The sequence below is a fragment of the Phaethon aethereus genome, assembly GCF_964289735.1.
Source record: "Phaethon aethereus genome assembly, chromosome: Z".
NCBI lineage: Eukaryota > Metazoa > Chordata > Aves > Phaethontiformes > Phaethontidae > Phaethon > Phaethon aethereus.
The window spans coordinates 59,792,829-59,816,203 of NC_138577.1; the positions used below are offsets into that span (position 1 = coordinate 59,792,829).

The 23,375-nt window shown below is 43.5% G+C and overlaps 1 protein-coding gene across 1 annotated transcript in view; it reads right to left on the minus strand.

Annotated features, from left to right (window-relative positions):
- Positions 1 to 1,400: 1,400 nt before the first annotated feature.
- Positions 1,401 to 23,375, minus strand: part of SHB (SH2 domain containing adaptor protein B) — a gene marked incomplete at both ends in the record, with an annotated part of 78,724 nt that continues 56,749 nt past the window's right edge. Inside the window, one exon of the mRNA XM_082013100.1 lies at positions 1,401 to 1,584. Coding sequence (XP_081869226.1) covers positions 1,401 to 1,584 — 184 coding nt within the window. The remainder of the gene's footprint in view (positions 1,585 to 23,375) is intronic.

Consider the following 23,375-nt stretch of genomic DNA (forward strand, 5'->3'; position numbering starts at 1 on the left):
AAGTGTACACAAAAGGGTAGGTAAGAAAGCTGAATTAAATAACACACAATTTCACAGTTCTGTTGCAGTCTGCAAAATACATAAACTGCATATAACCAGTTTGCTACTACAGCAGCTGATGGGTTAAATGCACAATTCTAGACATAGGTGGGAGATGGCATGAAGTGAGGACTACCAGAAATTCCCCAGTTCCAATTTCTGCACGATTATTTTTTTTTCACTTATGCCTTTCAATGAGCACACAGAGAAAATATCTCTCAAGTGGATGGGCACTGAGTTGGCACGACAGCAGAAGCACTGCCAGAGCTGACAGTGACTAAAATACAGCAGGAGACTTCTGCTCATGGTGAAAATGAACACTGGCCAGAAGGTATGTGTCAAGGGACCATGTTTAAGAATGCCTTGGTACACCAGAAAAACAAATTCTGCTCTGCTACATACTGCAATTCTCATTTAAACAGCTGCAAAAGCCATCTTATGGAAAGACAGTGTGACACGTACTAATGTCTGCTGCCTCAGTAGGACAACTGTTTGATCCAGATGAATGAGCAAGTGAAGATTTTGCATACTAAAGCTTTATAAAAGCCTTCACCAACCCCGTGCTAAATACTAACCCACATATTAAAATGACTCATTCTCAACTATTTAAAACATTACGGTGTACCTGCCCCAAACAGAACTATCTGCGTGCATCTATGAATGAAACTTGCAAATGAAGACAGTAACCCTTAAGAGATTATTGTACCAAAAAGGAAAAAAATATATAACAAACTACTTTTTAATTACATTTCCATTCACAAATAATTGACCATGATTTGCTCTCACAAAATTATTTTAAGATTGTGTGCCTAATACGAGTTCAGTATTTGACTATCGCAAGAAACTGCACTAAAAAAACCAAAACCCACCAAGCTAAGTGACCAGAGCCACAGGGACTTTCTTGTTAAGCAGCTCCTTCTCAGGTCCACCAAGAACACCCTAAGGTCCCTCATAGTCATGTTACTCTTTCACATGCAGAAGTTTCTTAGGGTAGCAAGAGAATAAAAGCTGCTGGTGTTTTACTGCTGAGAAGAACTTGTTGACTCTTCTCAAAACATGGAGGAAGAATTTTTGTTGGGAAGTACTTTGATTCACAGAGAAGCTCTGGGAAGGTTGTCTGTTCTCCTTGCACTAAAATAAGATTTCTTGTTCTTATGTAGAATCACAGTTCTAAAGGCATGCTGCAGTATAAAAGTATCATACACACAGTCCCATACACAATTCTCCATGGCACCCATGTTCCCAAGACTAAAGGCTGCCATTTTCCATCACAGACTCAAGCACTGAATTTCAGCAATGAATTCTGTGCAACCCAGCTTACCTCTCACCTCCCATCCACAGGAAGGGGTGAGACTAGGTTATTAGAGGGTCCGCACAGCCACAGGGTAGAGCAGTGACAAGTGTTCTGCTCCTTTGATAGGCAGCTTTTTTGTGGTGTAGTAGTGGATGACTTCAGGAACACTGTCGAAGGGAGGGCTGTTCTGACCCAGGATGTATTTCTCTCTGGTTTTCATCAGTTTCATGTGCATAAAACCTTGACTGCTCCTGCAAGGAAAGCAAAGCATTAGTTCATGCTTGTGCATCGGTAAGAGGGGAGCAGCACCACGACAGGCTCTGCTTTATGATGTAGGGGAATGTAGGAGAACAAAATGCAAGTAGTTGCTGGGTGACAGGCCAAGACAGTGGCCAGACTCTGACACCAGTGACTAGTAGCTACAAACCCCCATGGACAGTTCAACACAAAGGCAGCCTAAGCTAGTTTGTTGGGGGTTTTTTTTGCCACCTGTGCTGTCTGGATGCAGGTGCAAGGCTGTCTTACCCTGGAATTGATCCAGAGATGTGCCAGAGGACAACCTCTTTCCTGTCCTCCCCGATATTTTCCTGTGAACATCTACTTTTCACTACAGCCAATCATCACTTCTCAACCAAAAGGTATTATTAGTTTTGTCCTGTCAGAGGCCTGGGGGTCTCTTCATAGACACATAGACAGGCTGTGAGTCTCACTCAGATGAGGCAAGGCCTCCCTGCCCTGTCCTATCCTATGGAGACATCAGGAAAGACCACACCCATCCTACCCTTGCAGCAACTGCCCAGAACATGGCTATGTGTAGAACCTGGTGACTTCAGCTGGGAAAGTTTCCTAATATGAGATCATTCCCAAGATTAATGGCATAAAGACTTTCATGTGCCCTGTGCTGAGCTAAGGCTGCTATCCTGCAGCCTTTCTTCAGGCAGAAACTAGTCTGTGACTTCTGCACCAGAACCATTCAGTTCCTAGATCACCTGCCTGCACAGGGCAGCACATGTTGCCTCTTTGAGAGATGGCTCATTATTACACAGGGAAAAGAAGAGCGGCATTGTAACTGCCCTGTTTGCTCCTGCAAAAGCAACCCATCCAACATAATGTCACTCTGACGGGTGGCACACACACTGACCTCATCTCTTCCCAGCAGTGACCCTTCAGTGTTCCCTGTCTTTAGCATGTCATATAGGCAGTTTATAAGAGTGTAGAGTTTAGCCAGGACAAAACAAGAGCAAAGGACGGCTCCTATACTTCAAGATGTTAAATGAGGCCTAGGGTTTTTTTCCATCTTGCTTGATGTCCCAGTCCCTAACTTTCTGGCTCCAAACCATTGTTTCTTCCAAGTGCATCCAGGGACAAAGTCAATAGTCTTAAAATTGAAGTCGGTCTATGTCAGCAAGGAAACCCAGTTTAAGATGACACAGCAAGATACAGCAGGAAAACAAATCATGCCATGTTAAAAGCAGCTTCTCTAAAATCTGCCATTTTCTAGTTAGCAGATGCAGCATTCCCTCTGGAAGTGCTTGTAGCACAATCAAGCTCATCTTTCAGATGTGTTCAACAATTCTCTGATGAAGTGACCGTTTCTGGTGAGCGGAAACCATTGCAGGCTCTGTAATTATAGTTCTACATGCTTAAAATCTTGCTTTGAATATCAGTTTCTTAGCAGAAAAATATCTTTCAATTCCTGATTTCTCTCTAAATTATTTCCTTTAAACAAGGGTGGCATCTTTAAATACTTTATTATGAGGACAGATGTATTGTTCCCTTCCTTCAGTTCACTATGCAGCTGCTTTGGTACAAAATGCCTTAGAAGTGTGCAGATAAATTAATGGAATCACAGGTGCATACTAATTTCAGGAGTATAGCAAGAACTGGAGAACAATCTGCCAAGTGCACTTTAATGCAGAAAGAGCAAGGGCACTTGCCCTTTTAAAAATGGAAAGAAAATGCATATAATGTAAAAAAACTGCTACAAGCCACGTATTCATGACAAACAGCTGTTCACAGAATCACAGAATCACAGAATCACTAGGTTGGAAAGGACCTTTAAGATCATCAAGTCCAACCATTAATCCAGTACCACCATGTCCCCTAAACCATGTCCTGAAGCGCCACATCCACACGTTTTTTGAACACTTCCAGAGATGGCGACTCCACCACCTCCCTGGGCAGCCTGTTCCAATGCCTGACCACCCTCTCAGTGAAGAAATTTTTCCTAATATCCAATCTAAACCTCCCCTGGCGCAATTTGAGGCCATTTCCTCTTGTCCTATCACTGGTTACTTGGGAGAAGAGACCAACACCCTCGTCGCCACAAACCCCTTTCAGGTAGTTACAGAGAGCGATAAAGTCTCCTCTCAGCCTCCTCTTCTCCAAACTAAACAACCCCAGTTCCCTCAGCCGCTCCTCATAAGACTTGTGCTCCAGACCCCTCACCAGCTTCGTTGCCCTTCTCTGGACACGCTCCAGCACCTCAACATCCTTCTTGTAGTGAGGGGCCCAAAACTGAACACAGTATTCAAGGTGCGGCCTCACCAGTGCCGAGCACAGGGGCACGATCACTTCCCTACTCCTGCTGGCCACACTATTCCTGATACAGGCCAGGACGCTGTTGGCCTTCTTGGCCACCTGGGCACACTGCCGGCTCATATTCAGCCGGCTGTCAACCAGCACCCCCAGGTCCCTTTCCGCCGGACTGCTCTCCAGCCACTCCTCCCCAAGCCTGTAGCATTGCATGGGGTTGTTGTGGCCAAAGTGCAGGACCCTGCACTTGGCCTTATTAAACCTCATACAGTTGGCCTCTGCCCATCAATCCAGCCTGTCCAGATCCCTCTGCAGAGCCCTCCTACCCTCCAGCAGATCAACACTCCCACTCAACTTGGTGTCATCTGCAAACTTACTGAGGGAGCACTCAATTCCCTCATCCAGATCATCAATAAAGATATTGAATAAGACCGGCCTCAGAACCGAGCCCTGGGGAACACCGCTTGTGACCGGCTGCCAGCCGGATTTAACGCCGTTCACCACAACTCTCTGGGCTCGGCCATCCAGCCAGTTCCTCACCCAGCGAAGAGTAAACCCGTCTAAGCCACGAGCCGCCAGTTTCTCCAGGAGAATGCTGTGGGAGACGCTGTCAAAGGCTTTACTAAAGTCCAGGTAGACAACATCCACAGCCTTTCCCTCATCCACTAGGCGGGTCACCTGGTCATAGAAGGAGATCAGGTTGGTCAAGCAGGACCTGCCTTTCATGAACCCATGCTGGCTGGGCCTGATCCTTTGGTTGTCCTGCAGATGCCCTGTGAGCACTCTCAAGACCAACCGCTCCATAATCTTCCCTGGAACAGAGGTCAGGCTGACAGGCCTGTAGTTCCCAGGATCCTCCTTCCAGCCTTTCTTGTAGATGGGCGTCACATTGGCAAGCCTGTTGCTTCCATAATAAAGACCTACGTAGATACTTAAGTTTGGGTAGTACATAGTCATTGAACTTACAGTATATGAAGCTACCAGAACGGTAGCTACCATATGGCTACCAGAATTCCACAAAGGAACAAAAAGCATCTCCCCTAAGTCATTACAGGTCAGTCTTTTGGGACACCACACTTTTGTGAAGCTGAATAAGAAAGAATGCGACATAGAAGTAATGGATAGCAGCCTAATGGAATTCAACCAAGCAAATAGAAAGCTTCTGCCCTTGGGATGGAATAAACCCAGGCAGCAGTGCAAGCTGGGGCATGACTGGCCAGAAAAGGAACTATGGTGGACAGGACACAGAACATGGTTCAACAGTCTACCCATGAAGGCCTACTGCAGTGTGGGCTGTGTAGCAAAAGTGGAGCTAGCTGCTGGAAGAAAGTAACTACTTCCTCTACAGAGCCCTGCTGAGGCTGTATCTGTAACTGTAACTCTGTGACATTTGGCTCATTTAGTGTCCTGGTTTCAGCTGGGATAAAGTTAATTTTGTTCCTAGTAGTTGGTATAGTGCTGCGTTTTGGATTTAGTATAAGAATAATATTGATAATGCACTCATGTTTTAGTTGTTGCTAAGTAGTGCTTACTTTAGTCAAGGACTTCTTGGCTTCTCATGCCCTGCCAGTAGAGGGAGGGAGCACAGCCAGGACAGCTGACCCAAACTAGCCAAAGAGGTATTCCATACCGTACGATGCCATGCTCAAAATCTAAAATAGGGTTAGATATTGAGCATGACACCTCAGAGTTGGCCGTCTCATGACATCTCTTGAGTTGCCACAGCTCAAGAACTGGCTTGGCATCAGTCAGTGGGGTTTTTTTTTATTCTCCTCCCCATCCCACTGCAGCAAGGCTGGGGAGGTGTGAGCGAGCAGTTGTGTGGTGCCTAGCTGCCAGCTGGGGTTAAACCATGACAGTCCTTTTTGGCAGCCAGCGTGGGGCACGAAGGGTTGAGATAATGATAGATTTGACCAGAGCATGTTAAAACACATTTGTTATAAACATTCATTATATTACTTTAATTTTTGCTGGTCACAATGCCGTTTTATGTGTTCTCAGTTGTGTTATGCAGTGCCTTATTTGCTGTATATACTGTTTGTCAGTGTTTATGTGGGATTTATCACCTCTGGGCATTGGATCAAGGTTATTGCTTTGCTGGTTGGTGGAACACTGGCTTATGGTATGATAAAATCACTGGTTATTAGACCAATTTGGTATTTATACTCAGTGGTGGTGCGCAGGAGCGTGCAGGGCAGCGCGTAGGGTGGAGCAGTAACAGCGGCTTCATCTCTGTGCTTCGGGAGCCATTTATCTGAAGCTATTAATAATTACACTTTCTACCTTTTCAGAGAGACAATCGATGGAGGAGACACCTTGCTTCATCTTCTTCCCCCCCCTCCAGGCTAATTACAATAGCTCTTGAGAATTTCAAATATTGCTTGGTCTCCTGAATGTGTTTCAGGTCTTGCTCAGAGTTAAGCAACTAAAAATACCAGCCCATCTACTGCCGGTGCTTGGTGCAGATGAGGGTGCTCTGCGGCTACTCAAACCCCTGCAACAGGCACTGCAGCTGCTCCAACCCTGGTGACAGGCACTGTGGCTACTCAAACTTTGGCACTGCACTGCAGATGAGCTACGGAACCAATCCATGCCAGTATCAATTGCTCCTATCCACAAGAAGAAATGGACATGAAAGTCAGCTTGTTTAGTAAAGAATGCTGAGGGGCCATCATGAGAATTGGAGGAGGAAGAGGCAGAACCAGAGATAACCACCCGACCCCTATCCCTGAGTGAGCTGCGAGATATGAAAACAGACTTCAGCAGTTGCCCAGGTGAGCACGTTGTCACCTAGATGCTCTCATGCTGGGATAATGGGGCCAGTAGCCTGGAATTAGAGAGCAGAGAGGCCAAGCAGCTGGGATCTTTATATAATGAAGGGGGCATGGACAAGGTGATTGGAAGAAAGACACAAGCCCTCAGCCTCTGGAGATGACTCCCGTCTGGTGTGAAGGAAAGTATTCCTTCAAGGAAGATGTTATATGTCACCCAGGCAAGTCCACCACAGTAAGAGGTATCCAGTACGTGAGGCAATTAGCTGTGGAGGTGATACATAATAACCTGGACAAACACAGATCCATATGAAGTCCAGTGCGCATGACCCAGGTGGCAGCAGTTTGTACGGAGCGAACCATCATCGTATGCCAATTCATTGGCAGTAATGACCTGGAAAGACAAAGAGGGACCAACGGTGGATGAATTGGCTGACTAACTTCAGCAATACAAAGAAGGTGTCTCCTCCTCCCTACAGGCCTAAGCCTCAACTATCAGAAAAGTTCAAGAACCTGTTCAAAAAACTGTTCCACGGGTTGCAGCAAGTCAAAGAGAATTACGTCCTAATCCCCACCCATACAGACCAGTATCTCAGCTGTTAGGAGTAAGTGTACTTCTGCTCAAGAGAGAGGATATAGGGGGTACACACCTCCAGTCACACTGTGGTCTTATCTGTATGACCATAGAGAGGACATGTGGAAGTGGGTTGGAAAATCTACCTTGACTCTAGAGGCATGTGAGATGCAAAGAGAGGCAATCACAAAATGGGTTCTTTGAGGAAAATTGATTCTCAAGTCTCCAGTGAGCAGTTTCCCAGACAGAGCAGAAGGGCTGGTCTGACTTCCAATCTTAAAGTGATATCTGACTTGCGGATACAAGTCAGGAGATGTGAGTAACAGATACTATGACCAGAACTAGGGAGGCCCTGCCTCCAGCCAGGCAGAGGAAAGGGACAACGGCGTTTATCACACTGTGTGGATTTGGTGGCCTGGCATACCAGACCCACAGGAGTATAAGGCCCTGGTGGACACTGGTGCACAGTGTACCCTCATTCCGTCAAGCTATAAAGGGGCAGAATCCATCTGTATTTCTGGAGTGACAGGGAGATCCCAGCAGCTGACTGTACTGGAGGCCGAGGTGAGCCTAACTGGGAATGAGTGGCAAAAGCACCCCATTGTGATTGTCCCAGAGGCTCCATGCATCTTTGGCATAGACTGCTCAGGTGAGGATATTTCAAGGATCCAAAAGGGTACCGGTGCGATTTTGGTATAGCTGCCTTGGAGATGGAGGAAATTAAACAGCTGTGTATGTCACCTGGTCTGTCAGGGGACCCTTCCTTGTGGGGTTGCTGAGGTCCAAAGAGCAACAAGTGCTGACTGGTACCAGAACAATGCAGCAGCAACAATATTGTGCCAACCGAGACTCCCTGATTCCCATCCGTAAGCTGATTCATGGGCTGGAGAGCCAAGGAGTGATCAGCAAGACTTGCTCAACACTGAGCAGCCCCATATGTCTGGTGCAAAAGTCTAATGGAGAGTGGAGACTGACAGCAGACTACCATGGCCTAAGTGAAGGTATATCACTGGTGAGTGCTGCCATGCTGGTCATGCTACAACTTCAGTATGAACTGGAGTCAAAGGCAGACAAGTGGTATGCCACAACTGATACCGCTAATGCATTTTTCTCAATTCCTTTGGCAGCAGAGTGCAGGCCACAGTTTGCTTGTACTTGGAGGGGCATCCAGTACACCTGGAACTGACTACCTCACGGGTGGAAACACAGCCCTACCATTTGCCATGGAATGATCTAGACTGTACTAAAACAGAGTGAAGCTCTGGGACACCTGCAATACATTAATGACATCATCGTACGGGGCAACACAGCAGAAGTTTTTGAGAAAGGGGAGAAAATAGCCCAAATCCTTCTGAAAGACAGTTTTGCCATAAAACAAAGTAAGGCCAAGGGACCTGCACAGGCGATCCAGTTTTTAGGAATATAATGGCAAGATGGACCTTGTCAGATCCCATCACATCCCAACAGATGTGATCAACAAAATAACAGCTATATCCCCACCAACTAGCAAAAAGGAAATATGAGCTTTCTTACGCATTGTGGGTTTTTGGAGAATGCATATTCTGAATGACAGTCTAATTGTAAGCCCTGTCTATCAAGTGACCTGGAAGAAGAAAGATTCTAAATGGGGCTCTGAGCAACAACAACCCTTTGAACAAATTAAAGAGTAAATAGTTCGTGCCATACCCCTTGGGCCAGTCCAGGGAAGGCAAGGTGTTAAAAATGTGCTCTCCACTGCAGCTGGGGAGAACAGTCCTACATGAGCCCTCTGGCAGAAGGCACCCGAGGAGACCTGTGGTCAACTCTTAAGGTTTTGGAGTTGAGGATACAGAAGACCCAAGGCCTGCTGTACTCTAACTGAAAAAGAGCTATTGGCAGCATATGAAAGGGTTCAAGCTGCCTCAGAAGTGGTTGGTACTGAAGCACAGCTCCTCCTGGCACCCCCACTGCCAGTGCTGGGCTGGATGTTCAAAGGGAGGGTCCCCTCTACACATCATGCAACTGATGCTGTGTGGAGTAAGCGTGTCACACGCATCACACAGTGGGCTTGAATAGGAAACCCCAGCCTCCCAGAAGTGATCACGGACTGGCCAGAAGGCAAAGACTTCGGAATATCGCCCAACGAGGAGGTGACGTGTACTGAAGAGGCCACACTGTACAATAAATTGCCAGAAAATGAGAAGCAATATGCCCTGTTCACTGGTGGGTCCTGATGCATTGTGGGAAAGCATCAGAGGTGGAAAGCTGCTGTATGGAGTCCTATATGACAAGTTGCAGAAACTGCTGAAGGAGAAGGTGAATTGAGTCAGTTTGCAGAGGTGAACGCCATCCAGCTGGCTTTAGACATTGCTGAAGGGGAAGTGCTCTATGTCTATACTGATTCATGGATGGTGGCAAATGCCCTGTGGGGGTAGTTACAGCAAGGGAAGCAGAGCAACTGGCAATGCAGAGGCAAATCTATCTGGGCTGCCACGTTGTGGCAAGATATTGCCACCCAGCTAGGGAATCTGCTTGTAAAAGTACGCCACGTAGATGCCCACATACCCAAGAGTCGGGCCACGGAAGAACATCAAAACAACCAGCAGAGGGATCAGGCTGCTAAGATTGAAGAGGCTCAGGTGGATCCGGACTGGCAACATAACGGTGAGTTATTTATAGCTCGGTGGGCCCATGACACCTCAGGCCATCAGGGAAGAGGTGCAACTTATAGATGGGCTTGTGATTGAGGTGTGGATTTGGCCATGGACACTATTGCACAGGTTATCCATGAATGCGTGTTGTGGTTTAACCTAGCAGGTTGCCAAAACAACCACACAACTCTTCACTCACCCTCCCCCTGCAGCAGGATGGGGGAGAGAATCAGGAAAGGAAAAGGGTAAAACTCATGTGTTGAGATGAAGTCAGTTTAATAGGACAGGAAAAATACAAAAAGTAATAATAATGATAAAAGAAAATATGAAACAGGCGATGCACAGCAGAATTGTTCACCACCCACTGACGGATGCCCAGGTAGCTCCTGAGCCGTGGCCCCTCCCCAGCCAACTCCCCCAGTTTACATACTAAGCATGACATCGCATGATACGGAATATCCCTTTGGCTCATTTGGCTCAGCTGTCCTGACAGTGTCCCCTCCCAGCTCCCTGTGCACCCCCTACCTTCTCATTGGCAGGCCAAAGAAGGAAAGCTGAAAAGTCCTTGACTGCTTAGCAACAACTAAAAACATCAGTATGTTATCAACATTTTTTTAATCCCAGATGCAAAACATAGTCTCATACTAGCTTATGAAATGAAGAATTAATTGAAGAATGAAATGGCGAAATTAATTTTCTTCATTCTACTAATGAAGAAAATTAACTCTATCCCAGCTGAAATTAGGACAATGTGAAACGTGCTGCAATCAAACAAGCCAAGTCATTAAAGTCTCTGTGGTATGGAGGAAGATAGCTGAAATATGAGGAGGCCTGGCAGATTGACTATACCACACTCCCAAGAACCATGTGCTTACAATGGTGGAAGCAATCATAGGATGGCTGGAAACATATTCTGTGCCCCATGCCATCACCTAGGCCTTGAAAAGCAAATCTTACAATGACATAGCACCCCAGAATGAATTGAGTCAGACAATGGGACTCACTTCTGAAAAAACCTCATAGGCACCTGGGCCAAAGAACATGGCATTGAGTGGGTATATCACATCCCCCATCATGCACCAGCCTCCAGGAAAATTGAACAATACAATGGACTGTTAAAGACTACACTGAGAGCAACGGGTGGTGGGACATTCAAACATCAGGATAAACATTTAGTAAAAGCCATGTGGTTAGTCAGCACTAGGGGATCTGCCAATCGAGCTGGCCCTGCCCAGTCCAAACTTTCACGTGCTGTAGAAGGGGATAAAGGCCCTGTGGTGCATGTGAAAAATAACTGGGGACGACAGTCAGAGTTATTCCTGCCTCGGGCAAAGGCAAGCCCATTTGTGGGATTTCTTTTGCTCGAGGAGCTTGGTGCACTTTGTGGGTAATGCAGGAGGATGGGGAAGTCTGATGTGTACCTCAAGGAGATTTGATTTTGGGACAAAATAGCTAATGATTTGAATTAAATTATGCTAATTGCTATATAATACTGTATGTAATCACTTCTATAGTTGCTATATGCCATATTAATGGTATTACAGTAAGAACCACCCAAATTAATGAAATCAAATAAAGAACAGCTGTAATAGAAGCAGAACTGGCTTCCGCATGCAACAATCCAAGACCACACACCACCTCTCCTGCCCTGAGAGATTGTTATGGCAGATGGAGCCAAAAGTCATGGATTAAATGAACTCAATGGACGTTTTAGAGGGATGGCCCATAAACTCAGGGAATGGTACCTGTCTGTATATATCAAAACACAAGAAAAGTGGTAGTGATTAATTGAAATGTATTAGAAAGTGTAGGACCTGGGCATGACATCGATGGTATAGAATAAGGGGTAGATACTGTCCTGGTTTCGGTTGGGATAGAGTTAATTGTCTTCCTAGTAGTTGGTATAGTGCTGTGTTTTGGATTATAGTATGAGAATAAAGTTGATAACACACTCATGTTTTAATTGTTGCTAAGTAGTGCTTACAATAGTCCTTAGTCAAGGACTTTTTGGCTTCTCATGCCTTGCCAGCAAGAAGCTGGGAGGGGTCAAAGCCAGGATAGCTGACCCAAACTGGCCAAAAGGGCCATATGATATATGGGCCATACCATATGACATCATGCTCAATACCTAAACTGGGGCAGTTGGCAGGGACACCGCAGCTCAGGAACTGGCTAGGCAGTGGTCAGTGAGTGGTGAGCAATTGTATTGTGCATGAATTTATTTTGTATATTCTATTATTGTTATTATTATCATCTCTTCCCTTGCTGTCCTATTAAACTGTCTTTATCTTAACCCATGAGTTTAAGCTTTTGTCCTGGTTTCAGCCAGAATAGAGCCGGTTTTCTTCACAGAAGCTAGTGTGAGACTGTGTTTTGGATTTGGGATGAGAAACTGTTGATAATGTGCTGATGTTTTGGGTTGTTGCTGAGCAGTCAAGGACAGTCCAGCTTCTTGTGCTGGCCTGGGGTGCACGGGAAGCTGGGAGGGGACACAGCCGGGACAGCTGACCCAGACTGGCCAAAGAGATATTCCCTACCATACGACGTCATGCCCAGTACATAAACTGGAGTTGGCCGGGGGGCGGAAATTGCTGCTCGGGGACGGGCTGTCGATCACTGGGTGGTGAGCAATTGCTGTATTGGGCATCACTTGTTCTTGTACATTCCTTTGTTGGTATTATCATTGCTGTTTCCTTCTTTCTTTCTGTCCTATTAAACCGTGTTTATCTCAACCCACGAGTTTTTTTTCCCAATTCTCTCTCCCGTCCCACTGCGGGAGGGGGAGTGAGCGAGCGGCTGCGTGGTGCTTAGTTGCCGGCTGGGGCTAAACCACGACACCTTTTTTTTTCTTTTTTTTTTTTTTTTTTTAAAATTCTCTTCCCCATCCCACTGGGAGTGGTGGGGGAAGAAGTGAGCAAGTGGCTGCATGGTGCTTAGATGATGGCTGGGGTTAAAACATGACATTTAGCCGTTGAAAGCTGACTGCCTAAGACTAACATACCTGGAGATTTTATTTACATATAGCTTTTATGTTAAAACCAACTGCTAACCACGATCTTTGTGGTCATCCCAGATGATTCAACTGTCAATTGGCCATGTGCAGATGAAAACCTGTGAGGTTACAGTTATCAGTAATCTTCAGTCATCTTCATTCTCAGCTATGTCCTCTGATTATTCAGTGACATCTCTAACAGCCCTCAGTCAAGCACTAGCTCCCATTTGCTTTTCAAGGCAGTATGTTGAAAAACTGGGAGGAAGTAGATGGCCATCTAACCTACCATTTTGGCTGTTGAAAAGTGGGTATTTCCCACCTCCACACTACCTCCTGTTTTACCTTTTTTGTATCTTCTCCCCTTCAGCAAATGTGGTGTTTCTTCAGCTTTTAGAGCTAATGCAGGTCAAAACCTAGTTTCACTTTTGCACATGTTCCCCATAATAGTGTTTTGTTGATGGTTTGAAATGGAGGTGGATTTTATTGTGATTTCTTGTGAAATAACTCCACAAAACACATACTCCAATCTGTTTCTTCTCATAGATTTCTATGTTTTTTTATTCTCAAAAAAAACACCAAAACAAAACAAAGCCCAAACACCAAACAAACAAACAAACAAAAAAACCAAAATCCACAAACCAAAATTACTTTCATTAAATAAAACCCAGTCTGAATGGAAAGCCCTCAGAAATGGATTTCAGAGGTCATTTTGTGTGAAGGTTGAGGAAGATTGGAGGTTGCAACTGGGAGCTGTCAAAGCTTTGCAATGTCAAGCATGCAAATTTTCTGTTCACAAAGGAGAAGAACTGAGAGGCAAGAACATTCAGTCAATGAACTGATTTTGCTGATTGCTAGCCAGCCAATAGTTATCACCACACTGTTAAAGATGGGACGAGTTCTAATTTCTACCCCAGCTACTTTTCTGGATGTTCAGAACTCTAAATTGAGCATTATTCCAGGCTTACTGGTGGATGAAAGCAAAGATTATGTTTTCAAATGCTTTCCTCCTTCATGCCTTTCCTGCCTCACTTCAGTTCCCAGAAATTACATTGTGAATCTGTTATCTGCCTTCCTTGTTCCAAGTAAACCAACTGAGCTGTCACTAGTTGCAGCTAAAAGTATCAAACCAGACATTTCTCATCTTCTAGAATGAACAACAAATTAAGTTGGAAGAAAGTCAGTTTAGCATCTTGAAACCATGCCCTTGAATTAAACACTTCCAGGTTTACAGGTTTTGAAACTACACTAAGGATCTTTCTGTGCTGCCTCCCCTTGCCCATTTGCTCTTTAAGTCTGTCTTACAGAGTCCCCTCTTCTGGTATGCCTGGAGTCATAATCAATCAGTGCCTACTAGTAACTGGAAAGGACAGAATGCATCTATACTTGTTTAACAGCACCATTATTGCTAGACCAGTGACTAGGATTACAGGGACACTGTTCAGAAAGGAACGTGGAAGTCATACTCCTCCCTCTTCCTCTCCTTCAAACACTTTCTATCTAACATCTGATTTTAGTATGACGCAGAGATTATTGAAATTTCAGGTAGCGATGAGGAAAAAACCTCATGCTTGAACTGGTTGTAAATCAGTCCTGCTTAGTTTTCTAAGCACTATTGGAGTCTACCTGAACAAATACAAGCAGAACATGTGATAGTGTGTAATCCTGGTTTTGGAATACCATTTTCTCAGCTCTTTCAATAGCAATAACTATTAGAACCTGCCAGACCCAAGGTTTTCAAAGAGCAGAAGGTAAATGGCAATCCCAAATTCACGTATGTGAACACTGATGAAAGCCAGTGCCCTGAAGAGATGAGACATGCACATTTTTCAAGAGAAGATGCTGGGACCTGACCTAAGCCATGTGATACTGTTACTATGTGAATTCTGAATGTCACTATGTTTTCTCAAATGTTGCAATAAAGCTTTCCCAAGTTTTTGCTCAACTGAGGGGAAAACAGTGACAAAATAATGCCACTTACAGACAATATTAATTCCTTCCTTTCCTTATTGCAACCGTTCCCATGAGTTTCAAATACAGAGCAGAATTCCTAGTTGCTAATGCCCGCACCAAATTTCTTTGGAACTCTCAAACATAGATGTTTACACAGACTCAGTACTTGATATATGACTAAGTCACACCTTTTTAAAAATATTTTGCAACAAAACCATAAAACCAAGTGACTTTGAGTTACAGCTTTCCCACACATTTTCCTTCCGTTTTCAAAACCAATGAGGATGGGAAAGGAATTGTGCAGACAGCTCATCAGGCTGTGCTTTTTTTGATCTTATGCCTGAAGTCTGATACAAGAACATTCAAGAAACATTAATTAGATATTAGCCCTAGTATTTTTTCCAGAAAATATTAATGGCTTTGAAACACCATTCGTGTTCAAAATCAGAAAAAATTGACCAAGTGTTCTGAACACTGTTATTGCTGAATAAAGTCCTGTTTTGTCAGAACAGGTTTTCTGTATCCGTTTTGATGAAATATCACCTGGTCAAGGAAAAAGCAACAACTTTGCAGTAACATCAGAAAAAAACATTCTAGCAATGTAGAAAACACGTATTGTATTGTTTTGGTTTTCCATTTTGACATGTCTTTCCATTTCAAAATTTTATTTCATATTATATACTGTCACTTTGAACAAATTCTATTACGTTTCACACCAACCTACAGCAACAAAGAAATAAATTAAAATCTCCTCTGGAAAAGAAAACCTAATTTCCCCCCCCCCCCCCCAGATGAGTGATTATTTTGAAAACTCCTTTACTGGAGACATTCAAAGGCTGACCTGTCCACCTGTCCTTTTCCTGTCTTAGCTTTTTTTTTTCAAGCACAGAATACACAACACTCACTCTATGTCTTATAGGCATTGTGTCCATGGTACAATAAACAATGTCTCTTCCCCTACTAGCAAGGGCTAACAGTGTCCATTTGCAACAGCATCCAAAACGTGTGAAGACCACTCTCTTGAGCCCAGGCTTTATTCTCTATAACCAGTTCCCACCTGCTGCTTTGAAGGTAGTAAGGAAGTTTAGCTTGTTGGAGTTCTGTAGAAGTGACAGAATCCTTGCTGTCTGCTAACAGTCAGGTCCCTACCGTTACTGTTTAGGCCAACAGCAGACAAGTAATACACTCTTAAATACTTTTATTAAAATGCTCATTTAGAGTAATCAAAAATCCTGCTACCTCTTTATAAATTATACCAACAGGAAGAAACTTACATTTTTTTACAATATTACAACAGTTACATTCCAGGAATATATTACTTGTTTGAAATGAACTAAAAGGTACAAAGTCCAGCATTAATCTAAAACCGAGAACTATCCAAAGTCTATGTTCTCAACTGTGGAAAGAAATACCTCTTCTACAGATCAGTCCTGCATTTTCATGATGACAACAAACTTTGCTTGCAGTCCCCTTTTGCTATTTAAGGAAAACGACATGTCTGTTCACAAGTCCACAGGATCAGGATGTCAGTAGACACCATCTTTTCTGAATTCAGCTCTGTTCTCTCTCCTGTGGCAATGATTGTGCAGAAATTATCTGACAGAGCAGAAAGCAAAGCCCATTATTGTTTTTACTCACCATTTGAACATTTATCTGACTTGTGAAATAATCCTAATCTAAAATTGAGAATAGCCACATTTCCCCAAATTGAAATGTGAGTTAGGAAATTAAATGGTGCAGGCATGGTGCACACTAGTGTAAAGAGCCTTGGGATGGGGAAATCCTGACTAAAGAATTGGCTATTAGAGCCCAGTTGGTGTCAAGTCTTTGGAGCAAGATTGAAACATAATACCCTATACTGAGATGTTGTTGTGTTGTTATATCAGGAAGGAAACTCTTTGAGCTTGAAGTGCAATGAAGTCAATTGCTGAACAACTAAAAGACACTTGTAAGTGAGAGATGGCTCTCCTCTTCCCTTTGCACATCTGTTTCTGCTTCCTTTACCAGCCTGCTTGCTAGTAAAGAACAGACCTTATACAAGGAGCTTGCAACTAGGCATTTTAATGGCAGCCAGAAACTAGGAGCCCTGGTCACAACAGTTACCATGAGTATGGATCTTTAGTTTTCACCCAGCCTTATGCAATTAAAACTATGTTTAAGGAAAGAGTGGGAAGATATCAGTGAGCCAAATACCTACAACCCTGAAGGAAAGGGGTTCTCCACAGAGAAGTGGAAACACAAGGAACAACGCAGGGCTGCTGGAGGAGGTACAAGAAAATGCACAGCTGCCCCTCAGACCTTTGGGATCGTTTTGTTCTGGGAAGGTAGATCATATTCCTCCTTTCTTCTGCTACATAGACTTTAAACAATGCTGACAAGGAGGCCCAGCTCTCTGGATCACAATCCATGGAAAGATGCTTTTTGCCTCAAATGCTTGTCATCAACAATAACAATTCCTTGCTTCTAGCTGAGATGAGCAATACGTAAATCTGTACATCATATGGACCTTCTCTGATGCTCCCAGGGGTAGCCAATTCACATGCAATTAAGTGTCCCTGGTAAACCATGGTATCTCAAAATAACAGACATGAGTAACTTAAACTACCCTGATAGATGTTTTATCTACAGATGCATGTTAATTTGGTAATGAAGCAGCTTTGATGCTTGTTTCATACATTTAGAATAGTCATTTTTGGACTTTGAATCAGACAAAAAACTCATGCAAATTCCCCATGTGAGTTAAGCCTGTCTGGCCCTCTTAAAGTCCACAGAACACAGAAAGTTATCTTGCTATTGGAAAAGATGGTCTCCAGAGATGTCTCCATTGTGCAATATTCAGTTACATTAAATGAAATTGAGCAAGTGCTACCATCTTTTAACTTTTCAAATACAGGTAGTATTTGTGCAGAGTCCCATTTCAGACATTTCTGTGTTTTGGGAAACCTAAAATTAGTCTTTTATTACTAGACAAAAGAAAACCATAAACCCAAAAACTGGAGTAAGACCTGCTTTAAAAAAAAGAAATAAATGAAAAGCTTGACACATGAAGCTGAAGAATAAGCTTTAAATCGCTGTCACTTAATCTCAATATAAAATGAGGGTGTCATTCTTCCTTTTCCCCTGAATCAGATATGTATGACATTTAACTGAAAAAATGCTCACTCACAGATGCTGGTGAAGGTCCCTGAAAAGCATAAACACACCTAAAAGACAATGGTGAATATGGATGCTTGGAGGATAAACGCAACATTTAGACAGGAATAGATGTTGCAATTTTTGTCCAAGAATGATCTTAGAGACACAGAGCTACACAATTATCAGAGCTTACTTCACCCCACAAAGCAATTCCATATCCCACTGACCTACATATCAGCTACTTTCCCATTTCTATGACCAAGTAGAATTGTTTTGGCCTAAACAACAATAATAATAAAGAAAACACAGGGTCATTACAGAAGCAATGCAATTGCAGATGATGAAAGTAACTCATTAGATTTCACTACCAACCCAATCAGATATTGGACCCCTTGCTTAAATGAACTAAAATGGAAAAAGGTAGTGCTCCTACATACTGAAACACAACTGCTTTTGGCTCCTGTAGCACTGAGGTGGACTTGGAACTGCATTTCAGAAAAGTCAGTTTCAACTGTCTAATTTTGTTCAATTGTAGCCAACATTCTGTCAGTGTCTTGACAACCTATTTCCACAGGATGATTTTTTTAAACCTAAATTAAATCCTTATCTTTCTACTTTTTTATGTGATTGATTTATGTAGCTACACAACGAAGATGATTTTATTATTTGTAACAGAGTGTGCCAACAATTTTTGCACATTTTACAATGAAAGCACTAGTAGTACAGTACCAGAAACTTAATATTGGAGTTCACTGTCTTCTTCCACTCAACCCTCATATATCTAAACAGACAAATCATCCACATTCCTAACAGAGTTTGCTCTCAACACAGATTAAAGAATTTGCCAGGAGGTGGCAATTTATAATCAAATGTTTCACACAAAACAAGGGGGAACTGTGAGTTCCTTCCTCTGTATGTGGGTTTGTGTAAACTCAACTTTTACACAATATTTTCCCTAGATGTTATTTCTCCCTCAGAGATACATCAGTATGTGTGCCTCTTTATTTCACATGGTCCCATACAAATATTCTGCCTGCTCCTTACCTATCCCTATCATGGCTGAGATATATCTGTCAACTACAGAATCATAGAATAGAATCATAGAACAGTTTGGGTTGGAAGGGACCATTAAAGGCCATCTAGTCCAACCCCCCTGCAATGAGCAGGGACATCTTCAACTAGATCAGGTTGCTCAGAGCCCCGTCCAAACTGACCTTGAATGTTACCAGGGATGGGGCATCTACCATAACTCTGGGCAACCTCTTCCATTGTTTTACCACCCTCATTGTGAAAAATTTCTTCCCCATATCTAGTCTAAACTAGACTATCCCATTTGCTGTAAGAGCCAGATGGAGATTAACTATCTTTTCATATTTCATGGATCATCCATAAAAACATCATATTACTTCTGTTCCCATTGCTGAACCATTGCCTGATACGGGAGGTCATCACCCCTCTGCCCTCATCCTCCTGCTCATACAACATACCTGTGTAACATCTGGCTTCTGGAGCTCTCCTGTTGTTCTTGCCTACATAGGATGATGATAAAGGTGCAAAAGCATCAGTCCAAAGATACAATAGAAACAGCAGGCTTCATCAGTTATTGGGGAGAGGGGGAAGAGGGAAGACCCCACTCTCCCAAAGAAACACCAAACTGGGGGCTTGCACTCACTAGAGTTTTCCTACTAGTGAATTTAGCATGTCCCGTGCTGATGAACTGCTGTGAAAAGCTCATGTACTGCACAAAACATTATAAAATCAACATTAATCTGTTATTAAACACAACTTCTCAGGTCTGGCACAGTTGTACCTGTTAAACTCATGTAAAAAGGTAAAAAACCTACAGCCAGGTTGCTCAGCCTAATGGGAGGATGCAGGCTACAGACAGCCAAGTGTTTTTCAGAACACATTAATTAACAAGTGAAAGGTGACTGCAATCATTTAAAAGTGTTTCATTAAGGTTTCTGCAGCCAGTTATAATTTTTAATCAATGTGTCTAAACAGTGAAGAAATCTGTCCTTAAATTTAGAGAAAGTAACAGCAAGACATCAAACTTCATTAGACAACCAAGAACAAATTCAATAATCACTTTAGGACTCTAGCTCAATACACTGTCAGAGCAAGTCTGGATGGCTCATTGTGGTAGCCTCACAGACTCATCTTCAGCACTGCTTTCCCATGTTCAAAGTATGATCACAGCATAGACCCAAATCCATTGCTTTTGGGCTCTGTTGCTGCCTGAATTTCCATTTCAACATAGCTGAATTGGGAAACAGGCCTTAAGGGGGCACCCAGAAGCAGCTCTAGTGATCCTGAAGAAAAGATCTAATCAAGCTGGGCTCTGGGAGATGCATATCTAGTACACATCCTAGTTCTCCTCTTGTAACATGAACCCCTTCAGTTTGGTTGGTGAACATTTGCCTTACACCAACAGGTTTTACTTTGTTTACTGTGCCCAGCTGTAGGGTAGTACTCCCTTCTCTCCTACATATCAAGAGAGTCTTCCAGCCTCTCATGTGAACGATCCTAGCTCAAGACAACTCCACCTACTTTTACAAGTCTGACAACATTCTTTTTGCGGGGAGTTGGTTTTCACACAACCAACATACATACAAGCCTTAAGGTCTCATTCAGTCTGCCATGAGACCACATAGTTGACAGAGGACTTGGGCTCTACCTAGCAATTCCCTTACCTAATAAGTAGCAGGAATGTTTTTAGGAACAAGATAGGAAGAAAAGCAGAAAGATATAAGGAGATTTGACAGAAGTGGAGAAGATGTTCTGGTTGAAATCTAGTAAATAATTTTATTTCAGATGTTCCAAGGAAGCCTTTGTTCTCCTTTCTCTTGCTTCTGCCAAGGAATGCACGTAAGGGTGTGTTCTTGTGAATCACAGGTAACTATACTATTTGAACAGACACATCAGCTCAAGGACATACAACAGCAGCAGTGGTCCCAAACCCCAGGACCTTCCCATTGGTTCCAACATGGCAATAGAAGGAGTTATATACTTTAATGGAGATCAAACAGAACCCAAATGGATTTGTCCCAGGCAAAGGGCTTTAGGAGAGCCTTGGTCCATAGGACTTTCACAGCAATGTGCAGCAGCCCATTGGGAACACATTGCCTCTAGTTTCCATTACTCCAGCACGTCTCCTGGCACTGACAGAAAGCACCAAGCATGCAGGTGCAAGGGAAAGACAGGCTTTAAGCAGAAGAAGAACTGGAAATAGATAAGGATAGTAGCCCTTCAATTCTGTTAGAGAGTAAAAGCCCCTGCTGCTGCTATGCTTCTCCAAACTACTTAAGATCTGCTGTGTGGCACACAGTGGTCTCTGGCTAAGTAGTGTGGAGAGCCTGAGGATAGGCATGCTTCAGCCTACTGTAATTTGGAGTGGACGAGGCTGCACTGCACAGATCTAGAGACTTTTAGGATCCCATGGGATAATGGGCAGCCTTGAGGCATTCCTGAGATCATTCTGGCATTTCAATTCACAAGGTCAGAGCTCAGTCACAGCCTACTTGTGTTGTCATGCTATATGGTTTTTGAGTCAATGCACTGAAAAGGTGGGGTTAAATTATGAGATGAAGGCATAGGAGAAGTGTCCAAATATGCAAAGCCTGCTGGGGTAGACTTAGAGGGTACTTATGAGGTGCAAGGAGCCTTACTGGCTATTATGCCTGTGAACCTAGCAGCAAGTCAAACTGACATTCACCGATCCATTCTGGGAGACAGAGGTACGGCTATAGCTATTGCTAGCAATAAAGGCCCCAGTCCTTCCTGCAAAACATACCACCATGGGGCTGGCAGTCAGGACACCCCTTAGTTCTCAAGGTAAGGAAAATACACTGACAAGAAGAGGGAATAAATAGTAAGGAGTGGAGAGTAACAGGTTATCCAGCAAGCAGCTTAGGCAGAAAAAAATCAAATAGAAGTTGCTGTAGTTGTACCAAAAGCATGGACTTTTGCACAGTTTTTTGGGAAACAGGGGCAGTATACCTCTAATTGAAAGCCCCTAAGAAACAGCTATCAAACACATGGTAGCCACTTCCACAGGACAAAACAACTAGGACAGAATCATGAAATGTGGGGCTGGAGACCATTGCCTATATTCCCTACAACATATTATCATCAGCTTCCATTTTCATGGCAAAACATTTGGTGAAATCATGGCAGGAAACAGTTAAAATTGCAGTCAGCTTCAAAGCCAGTAGTTGTATATTATCATACACCTGCACTCTCTAACAACAGTGTCACAGAATGCTTCCTGAGATGTCATTCCATGCAAACACAGGCCATACAGTGTGTGTTAAGCAGGGGAACTGTACAGACCAGAGCCTCTTCCCCCTTTGAGAAAGGTGAATCCCATCCAACATCAGCAGACCTGGTGCCATGTAGACGATTTCATTATCGAAAAACCCAAAATTGTGGCAGTGACACCAGCCGCACAGCCATGTATTAATACACTGGGTCCATTTGTTTCTTCTAATGTTGCTTCCTGCAACTGGAAGGGCAGAGGAAAAAATTACGAGTGCTCCAGATTCCCTTAACAGCTGTCCCAAGGCCCTGAAGCCTCTTTTGATTGCCCTTGGACTACACATTGTGGTTTCATTGCCACACACAGGAAGAGCAGTAGTGGGTAATAGTCTGAGGTCTGTACCAGCCTAGGAAGTTTCCTAGTGATGTCCTTAACCCAGGCCCCAGCGAGGCAGCAGTCTTCAGAACAAACCTATGAAGAAACCATGTAAAAGGAGTAATGCTAGTAAAAAAGCCAAGTGGACCTGTGTCCCAGACCTACTTGGAAGGATAGGTTCTACATCAGACCCTATATTGTAAGAAGAAAAGAAAGGAAACAATTCTCTTTGCACTTGTACAGCCTATGCCAAGGTCAAGGGGCTTCTTGTTCTTCTGCATGGAAAATCTGAAAAGTTTCCCTCTGCTGGAAATGCAAGTGAGCTTACATCCCTACCCATGGGAGGAGGGTTGGACTAGATGATCTTTGAAGGTCCCTTCCAACCCAACCCATTCTATGATTCTGTTCCATGATATGTTGAAGCCAACATCTGTAATGTACCCTGATCAGCCTAGGGTAGGAAAGGCAAGTTCAAAGCAGCACTAAAACTGGAACAATGCTCATTTCCTAATTCTGTAAATCTTTCATCCTGATCCTGGCTTTTTTACTTTCAAGAATTGTAGCAATACTGTACGGCTATAGCACACTAAAACACATAAAGCCTTCCTTCCACGTATGAAGCAAAAGGAATGAAATCCCCCAACAATACAGTTACTTATTCAGCCTGAAGCAGAAGCAGCAGGAGCATTTCAAATCAGAACCAGAAAAAAAACAATCTAAGTTTATTTAGTTAAATGGGCACCAATTGAAGACCAAAAATCTCTTAACATTAACACATTGCAAGGTGACTGTCACTATACATCATGCAGACGGACAGTGTCA